At 37.3% G+C, this 10077-nt stretch overlaps 1 protein-coding gene across 1 annotated transcript; it reads right to left on the bottom strand.

Moving 5' to 3' along the window:
* Positions 1–1192: 1192 nt before the first annotated feature.
* On the bottom strand, positions 1193–5952 carry mymk (myomaker, myoblast fusion factor; the record flags this gene model as incomplete). The annotated part of the gene is made up of 6 exons (XM_081366938.1): positions 1193–1312; positions 2454–2594; positions 2712–2828; positions 4207–4355; positions 4583–4697; positions 5818–5952. 6 exons carry the CDS (start codon positions 5950–5952, stop codon positions 1193–1195), a joined length of 777 nt encoding a protein of 258 aa, XP_081223064.1.
* Positions 5953–10077: the final 4125 nt, after the last annotated feature.

Raw genomic sequence — 10077 nt, forward strand, 5'->3', positions numbered from 1 at the left:
GCTTTCGAATGAACCTTGCGGTGGTGGGGCTTGGTGGAGTTTCCTCAGACAGTGTGTGTGTGTGTGTGTGTGTGTGGGGTGCAGAGACCACGAACAAAGTGGTTTTAAACAGACAGTGGTCATAAAGAAGCCCATAAGTGCTTCACACTGGTGTAATAAAAGTGTAAGGTTACTCTTTTTGGCAGATTAGGACAGACAGCCAGGAGAGTCACGAGTTGCCAGCTTCCCCCCCAGACAAAAACACCTTTCTCTGGGCACAGGAGCTGGTGGCCTGGCCTCCAGTCAAAGAAGTCTTTGCAGACCAAAATTTCATTCACGTTTGCTGGGAGACTGTTTTGTCTAAAACATGCCGCGTATGTTTGTAATTTTTGGAGAGTGTTAGGAGCGTGCAGATGGACTGACTTAAATGGACTGAAGTCTGAAATCCAATGAAGTTTTAAGAAAGCCACAAGATTTTTCTTTCCTCAACGTTGTAATATAACAGTTAATTTTCCTTGAATGTACACAAACAGACTTATTCAAAATAAATACTGCAATAAATCATAAAAAACGATTTTATTCCAAAATTAAAAACAATAATAGATACATAAAATGAAATGAATTTAATGAATAAATATATTTACATAGAAACAATTTCTACAAACCTCCTGATTTACTTAAAGAATGTATCTCCCTCCATCCACCGCTATATATATCAAACCGTTTGTTTGCTTCTTTATAGGTTTAGTTTAGAGTTTAGTTGTACCCAGATGATGTCTGACCTGTCTGGCACAAATAGATGAATATAAAGAATTTAATGGCCTCTTTTACAGTCTCTTAAATGGACATAGACAAGTGGTCCCTACTGAGGAACCTTTGAAAGACAGTTTATTCATTTTGGATAGATAATGTGTCTGCTGTGTTTTTGTGACTCATAAACTTTCCAGCTGTATTTGAGGAGTCAAATCCAGTTTTGGTCTTGGTCTTTTCTTTTTAGATGAACTCTCCTTGTCATGGGGAAAGTCTTCACTGTCACAGTCTTTATCTTGCAATGAGTTTTTAAACATACATTTCAGTACCTTTTCAATGATTTTGACCATCAGGGCATCATGCTATCCCTACGAATAAGTTGTCGAAGGCATACTTGGCCTGCTGGGAGGTCGTATAACTTTCCTCACTTTCAGGGCGCTGTTAACAGACACAGTTTATTACATTACATGGTGCGTGGCCGGGATTTGTCTAATGGCAGGCCAGGACCACATGTCCGCATCCAGGGTTTTTGAGGAGTAGTCCAGATAGTCCTTGCTTTTTCCTTCATCTGAGGTTGTGATGTCTGCCATTGAGAAAAGGAGTGTGATTAACATGAGGGACAATCTCTGGGAAATTCAAGGTAAAATTCACCCAAAAATGACAATTCTGTCATCATTTAATTTCCCTCATGTTGTTCCAAACCTGTATGACTTACTTTCTTCTGTGAAGAAAGAATTAACATGGTACAGTAGCTCAAATTGCAATGAACGAGGACTGAGGCTTTTAAGCATAAATAGGACTCAAAAGGAACATAGAAGTATCATAAAAATGGTCCATTCAACAAACACTATATTCCAAGTCGTCTGAAGTGATATGAAAACCTTTTTTGTGAGAGTCTGTCGACGTTCTGCAGCACTACAAACAACGTCTCTTCAAATTATGCCTCCCTCAAAGAAAAAAGTGTGAATGCTATTGACTGAAATGATCTTTTCGAGTACATTTATTTTATGCTTTAGGAGTTGTTTGTAAGGCTAAATTACATTGCTTTTGAATTTTATGCAGTATTAAATAAAAGCTATTAAAAAAACAATAAATTATAGAATCAAAAACATACTTATTGTATGGTAATTATAGCAACAAAACCTACCCTAAACCCAACCCTTATTGTACCCCTTCAGTACAATTAAAAATGACTGTAGGGTTTCATAAGTCATTAGGGTTAGTTACTTACTATTGTAAGTACATGTAGTAACTACGTCACATTAAAATAAAGTGTTACCATTAAGTCATCATACACTGATAATGTCCCCCTCCCATAATGAATCATTGAGAACACAGACAAGTTTTGTGCACTGAATCAACTGAGTCATTGAAAAGATCTGACTCAAAAGAATGTTTCTCTTAAATCAGACATTGTTATTTCTCTAATGAGCTCTCATGAACTCTTTTTGACTTTTGGTGAATGACGACTTACATGGTCTGTTTCTCGAAGGATCAAGTTCACATTCGCTCTAATCAAAGTGTTATGAATACATTATACATTTCCACAGAAGAAAGAAAGTTTTTGGAACAATGTGAGTGAGAATTAATGATGACAGAATTCTTAGTTTTGAGTGAACAGTCCCATTAAATGCTCACTATGAGACTGTTTGTCATCTTAAAGAGGCTTTCAGTGTAAGGAAAGCACCTCTACAGCTTTGCTCTGATAAAAAGATGCATCATACACAGCAGCAGAGGGTGTAGCATTTAAGTTTGGCAGCATTGCGTCCCGTCCCGGCGTAGCGGTTCTTCTTGGGCAGCAGCAGAATGAAGGACACAGCCAGTGACACGTGGTAGAAACTGTGGACATAAGCATATTCCCACTCCTGCAGGAGTAAATGAGCAAGTCATTACCGCAGTTACGCAAACATGCTTTTCTAACAAATTGTGTAATGTGTTCCTCCAGTTGCAATAGCTGTTTAAGAGCTGCATCATATTTTTACCTCAAAATAGAAGCGAAGCATCAAAGCAAGAGCACCGAAGCAGAACCCTGGCCCCACTTGTTGAGTGTAAACACTTTTGTCTGGATAAAGGCCTTTCTTTTCCTTCATTTTCTGTAACTGGAACAATGAAAAAACAATATTGTAAAACCTTGCGAAAGCATTTGCGGTTGATAATAAAATCTAGAGTTTCCATGTTGTCAATATGAGCAAAATACAATTCCTCATCAAGCTTATTTGAGCTCCGCTCTTATGGCTACATTAATCTGATGCATTTGAAAACAAATATGTTTCTCAATGTTCCGTTCACATTGAGATGGCGTTTTTTCCCTCTTTTTGAAGACACACTCCAAATTAAATACATTTGTAAACACTGTTTTTGCACTGTAGTGTGGACTGTGAAATCAGAAGAATTCCAAACCGATGATGCATGTTTAGTCCAACCCGATCTCTTGGCAATTCGTACAAATTTTACGAGGTGGCTAATTTGTACGAATTCATACAACCTAACTCGAATGAATTGGTGCGATTTTTGCTAAATCGTTCATTATTTTACGAGTTGCCCAATTTGTATGAATTTGTACGAATGACCTACCCCTGACCCCGCCCCTAAACCTTCACTGGGGTTTAGACAAATTAGACACCTTTTACTCGCTTGTTTACATTGTTTACGAATTGGTCATGAGATAGTGTTGGTTTAGTCATGTGACGCATATTGCACCTATAGACCACCTTATGCACCAGAGAAACAACCGCGCAGCCATCTTTAGAATTTTGTCTTTGAACTTTAGTTTTTGTGGTAGCTCTGTATATTTCTATGGCATTGCTGTCAAAGAGTAATTGTATTTACTTATTGTAGAGTTAACGAAAGTTATGAGTGTAATGTTTGAAGCGGATGTCATAACATATGTCAGTAGACCGGGAAGATTTTTAAAATGAGTGGTTCATTCATAAATCCGTACGATCTTACCTTCATGCTGTGGAAATACAAACCGGAAGACAGAACACAACGCGCGCAGCGCTGAAAAGGGGCGGGGCTACATTAGGTCTATAGATATCGATGTTTATACCGGCATGAACCAGCTATGTTCTTTTCACTTGCACAGTGCTGCTAAAGATAAATGTTTGTTCTTTGTACATGTCTTCATATTACATTCCTGCAATGATGACAGAAAATATACTCGCAATTGCTGTCTTGTGGCAAAACGCTGAAGTGTTTAAACCATACATTGAATGGAAAGTGTGACCTGGACACGCCAGTAATTGGTGGGATATTTTGCTAATAAAATAATCGAGCCAGAAGACAGCATGAGAACTGTATAATGTCTGGCCTCTCTGTATCATCTCAGAGGGCTTTTATTACGTTTTAGAAAGAAGATTTAAGCGTTTTCCGAAGTTTCAGTGTGAACGAGAAATGTTTGAAAAACGCTTGAAAATGCATGTGGATTAATGTAAACGTAGCCTTAAAAGCACTGCATCTGATGTGTCTCAAACTCACCCATTTGACTGTTATCATGAAGACAGCTGTTCCAATGGGGCCGGAGTAGATGCCGTAGCCCCAGCGGTCCTGGTAGATCCTCACAGCCGAAGTCAACACACCAAACATGGTGAGCGAAGAGCGCTTGGGTTCATCGAAATCTCCCAGTGCTGGATGAGAGCAAATGGACACATATTCTTTACATGACACACCGGAATGCAAGCTATAAACACTTGTCACACTTCTCACGAAAAATAGTATTTTAAATCACTTTGTTTGACTATTTGACCCGTGGGAGTGCACGTGTACTTTATTATAAAAAGATTTATACCTTTACAGAACATTATTGAGATTTGCTCACCATTAGGATTTGGAGATGCTATTATTATTTGCTCACCTAGGAGTGTGACCCACATGGAGATAGCTGTGCCATACACGCTGAAGTACTCCAGAATCTCGTACTTCATGATACAGAGAATGGACAAGCCCGGACCATCACACGCATGGTAAATCTGAGAACAGATGGAGAAAACACATGACTGCTAAGTCACCTTGATAGAGAGGTATCTGCTGAGAACATAAATGTAAATTTAAAAGGCTCTAGAATAGATTAGATGAAACTTTCCGTGTTCTTGTCTGAAAAAATTTATGAACAAGCCCTTTTTTTATGGCCGTAGTCAGAGATGCCTCTAGTTGTGATTCAGATTAGGCCAACTGAAGTAGCTTGAGTTTTGTAAACTTTACTTCATTGGTTGTTTTTGTAATGCATTGAGAATTCAGGGCCATGTCACAAAGAAAGTGTTATTACATTCCAATATGATCCTTTTCAATTGTTTTTCTACCTAAAGTTAGATCCATGTTTGACCATTGCACCACTTCTCACAACTTTTTCTGCATCTTGTTTGGATGACATGTCAAGGTAAAATAAATAATATACCAAAAATGTGCTTTAATTGAAATGAAAATATCATACCTGTCATTTCTATGTAGTTTTTTTTTTTTTGCATTTTTAATGTTGTTTTTCTATGTAAAGTTAGATTCACCATTGCGCCGCGTCACGCACAAGCACCACATTAAGACAGTGTGTCAACTTTAAAAACACATTATTTTCTACCATTTATTTTGCGCTGTTTTTGACGTTTTCAAATGTAAGACCGTGTTCTGTGTGGAGGGCCCCTTAAAGAGTTTGTTCACCCAAAAAATGTAAGTTCTGTCATAATTTACTCGCCCTCAAGTTGTTCCAAACCTGTATGACTTTCTTTTTTCTGCTGAACTCAAAAGAATATATTTTGAAGAATGTCGGAATATGGGCCAGATTGATGTCCATAGTATTTTTCAATGGGGCCCATAAACTTTTTGGTTACCCATATTCTTCAAAATATCTTCCTTTGTGTTCAGCGGAAGAAAGAAATTCAGACAGGTTTGGAACAACTTGAGGGTGAGTAAATTATGACAAATTTCACTTTTGGGTGAACTATCCCTTTAAGCACAAGTACATCATTACTAATGACAGATACACAAGCTGAAGATACTGAAATCTCTTAGTAGTGTACATTTCTCCACACATCTTTCAAATGAATAAAGAAAATGCTGTTTTTCATTACACATCAATAAAAGCACCCATTATCTTACCGCTATGAAGAACATTGTGAAGAAATAGACCATGGCCTCCATGTGGAAGCCCCTCTTGGCGGCCACACTGGCGGCAGGCAGGAACACCAAACTGCTGATGGTGGGCAGCAACATCTTGGCAATAAACGCTCCCATTGTGACCCAAATTAAAGGATTTGTCGACAACTTGTCTGTTTGTTTTAAACCACCAGGTCTTTTGGAGAAACGACCGAGAGAGTGAAGAAGGAACTCTCACATGCTCACAACCTCCTCTGGAGGATCTTTAAAGTTTAAATGGCTCAGAGGGGTATGTATGTGCACTTTCATCAGAACGGCAGCTGTCTGTGTGAGGATTGGGAGAGGTCTGCAATCACATGGCACGCTTCTGTCACACATGTTTGGGATTGTGGAACAACAGCAGCGGGACAAAAGTGAAGCTATTTGTGGTGAACTTCACAATCTAGTCAATGCTGAGTTAAAGTGTTTCCACGCATAAAAAAAAAATTGCTAGTGCGCCATTGGGCGTACAGAGAATTCTTTGAAATGTATTTTTCTCTGGTCAGTCTGGACGGCAATGTGTTGAGTCTCAGACATTGAGCTTCTCATGGGTGAATCGATCCTCAGCAGTGGCTATAGAAACAGCTGTCTCTTTTAGGTTATTGACATTGGCCTCGCGAAAGCACCTGGATGCGTCATTGCAAATCTGTGTTTGACGTGAATGTGGTTCTGAGGGTAAAAAAATGTGAATGGTTCTGGTAAGGTGTAGGCTTAAGATGTTTGTGTTAGAGACCTGTGAGTCTTGTGTAGACCCATACCAGATGTACTGATAGACCAAGAGCCTATTAAATGAATAAAGGAAACCCAAGAACAAGTTCTTACTTTGTACTGGTCACATTTCATGTGGTCAAAATATGTCTTTCATATCTTTGAAATCTATTAATTTATGCTGCTGAAACATTTTAGCATCTAAAATGTCCATATTTACATTTCAAAAAGTCAAAATCTCCTCCAAGCATCAGATGATCTGCATCAGGATCCATTTAATTCAGCGTAAATGGCAGAAAAGACTTGTTCACTCTAAATCAATAGGAAACAGATGTGACTTAGTGACGTTTCTCTAATTTAAACATAGTGTTATTGAAATTTAGCACATTAAATGGCAGCAAGATGAACTGTAAATGCTTGTGTTCTTGCAACACCACGGGACGATTTAACCTAACCATTCTGAATCCATGTGGCTTTTTTGATGTGGCTTTAACGACTTTCTAAATAAGACTTCACACAGTCCACAACAGTTAGGAAAGTCCTTATTTTGTTATTTTGAGCACGAGGGAGAGTCTTGCTATGGACTTTGTGGCTGGTCAGTCACAGCTGTTCTTCTCTCAGCTGTTGCACCTGCGAGAGGAGCACAAAGGGTGCAGTGTGCTGAGCGCTCCTCACGCCAGACATTCTCTAAGTTACTTTGTAACGTGATTCTCCAAGACACCAGAGAGATTGCAAACCTCAGATACTTACAGAAGAGTCCACTTTCTTGACCAGTCCTGGAATGAGATGTCACATTTGGGGTCACATGCTAAAAAGTGCAACATCATTGCTTTCACTTGTCCATCTCGCTGTGGCCACATTTTTGTGTAGCACTGCTGCTGAATTTGGCCTTGCAAAGTCAAATGAGTTGAAATTTAAAACCCTTACAAAAAATAAGTTAATTATTTTAGTTCTTTTGAAATAAAAACAAGAAAGTATACTTTTAGTCTACTTTTGATGTACTTCTCAGAAGTATACTTAAAATTACACTTAACTGGGCCTATACTTGACTTATACTGACAGAAAAGTATATTTGGCCTATACTTGCATCTTTAGATCAAGGTATAATTAAGTATTCAAAGTATACATGGCTTGTGTTTACTCTTTTGATTGAGTAGCTTATTAAATACTTTTCTTTCACATAGTTTTGCATATTGTCTTATAAACTTAAGTGTTTGTAAAAAATGATATGTTTCTAATTTTGAGATTGAGAATTTTTGTTTAGTCCACTGGTAGTGTACAGGAATATACTTCAAATCTACTTAAAGTGGAGTTAAGGTATATTACAAGTATAAAAATGAATACCTAAATAGGATATCTTTAAAGTGCAAACAATAAATAAATAAATAAATAATTATGATGTTAAGTTCACTTAAAGAAAACTATACTAAACTAGTATTTTACTTCAAAGTGTACTATCATAAACTAAAAAAATAGCTACAATACTTAACTGGTAAACCATGTTGGTTCACTTGTTGCAGTACAACGAAAAACAGTTGGAAACTAGTTGTACACGCAAAGTTTACAGTTACACTTAAACTTAAAAGTATACTTCTGGTACATTGATATTAGTATACTACATTAAGTATACTTAAAAATATACTTGAACATTACTTAAGTATACTTAAAATTAACTTGAAGTATACTTATTTTTTGGTAAAGGTATCCATAAAGTTTTTCAAAGGCAGGTATTCTCAACTTTTTTTAGAGTGCATTTTTTAGGTTCCATAATTCTTTTAGTGCGTTTAGTGAAATTCTGAGACAAACCCATAAGCTGGATTGTTACATTGACACAGTTTTTGAAATCTTCTGCGCTCTCATCTGAATCCTGAGCTGACAACCTCTGGTCTAAGGCATGCGTATTTTTGGATGGATTAAACTTTGTTGACTTAAAAGTCTGTATGTTATTTTTGAAATGAGGGCCTGAGAAAAAAGATCATTACTCATTATCAGAAGATGCAATAAAGGAAGCATTTCTTTTAATGATGTCTCAACAGTTGTTTTCAGCAACATTATCCATATAAAACACAAGTCCCTAATTCAGGTGATTTTAACATCATTTCATTTGAATGGGAAAAAAAATTATACAATTTTTAAATTAGCCTATGATTATTTTCAGAAAATCTGAAAATGTATGTAATTTAGCTCTTCAACAAAAAAACATTGTTTGTAACAGGGTTTGTCTAAAACATGTTTAAAGGGGTGGTATAATGCCCCTTTTTACAATATGTATAATAAGTCTCTGTTGTCCCCAGAGTGTGTATGTTAAGTTTTAGCTCAAAATACCCCACAGAATTTTGTCTGGAAGACAAAAGAACGTTGTTTCATGTGTCCCTTTAAATGCAAATGAGCTGCTGCTCCCGGCACAGAGGGCAGAGCTACAAGAGCTTGTGTGTTAGCAGCTCCGATTACCTCACGCAGACAAGCACTAAAATATCAGAAACTGTTCTGCCTTTTATGTTTAATCTGGAGTCGGACAATGATGGAGAGACTCAAGAAGAAGTGACATGTTGCTGATGTGGAGTAGTAAACTATCTTCAGTTAGCATATTCTGTCATGATAATCTATAAATTGCTCGTGTGGGAACTGTTGTAAGATGCCTACTGAGTGACATGCTATTGCATTTGTGTTACACAATGTATTGCTATAAATGTGCAAAAGAAAAAAAAAATGGATGCGACAGCTTGAGCAGACTCACAAATGTGCTGTACTACAATAACTCTTCCTCTTCTCTACATGGACTGCGTGTTCCCGGGGATGGGTTTATGTAAATTTTAGGGTTAGTTATGTCACTAACCCGGGAGGAATGTCGTGTAGTCCCTACCAGCTGTTTGCTGTATTCCTTAAAAAATGATTTCTTTAAAAGCAAATATCTTCATTTGCTTTGAACTTTGAGCGTTGTAACTTTGCAGATGTTGTTTATGCTCAAACAGCAACATTACACACTAACTAAAGTTAGAAAAAGCAAAATCATAATCAACCACCCCTTTAAAATTACATACCAGAATCTAGCCAGACCGAAAACAATGCCTAAACAGTTGAGTGTATTTGGCTTTTGGTTAACATTAACCAAATATTCTGTGTGACCTAAGTGACGACAGCACGGTTTCAGAGGAAGAGCATATTTTCAAGTTTCTTTAATTTTGATGACAAAGACAAACTTTTTTCCCCTTTGGAATAACCATTAATGAATGAAAAACGGACTGGAGCACGTATTAGGATATTCATGTTGACTGTACCAAAATATGTTTTCTTTTTGGTATCAACAAACTGTTAGAAAATAGTGATCACTTGCACTTTAAAATGCAAGTCTGCTTATTTCCCCATATCTGCTTAGCTTTCAATCAGTTAGCATAGCAGAGCTGATTCATTGTGCCAAAACAGACCCTGCCGAATTAGGCTCTAATAACATGCCTGTCATGTGAGAAGAACATTTGTTTGGACTATGAATGTAGTGAATGCATTCATGTGTGGTAC

This window comes from Scardinius erythrophthalmus, assembly GCF_964197995.2.
Source record: "Scardinius erythrophthalmus genome assembly, chromosome: 5".
Taxonomy (NCBI): domain Eukaryota; kingdom Metazoa; phylum Chordata; class Actinopteri; order Cypriniformes; family Leuciscidae; genus Scardinius; species Scardinius erythrophthalmus.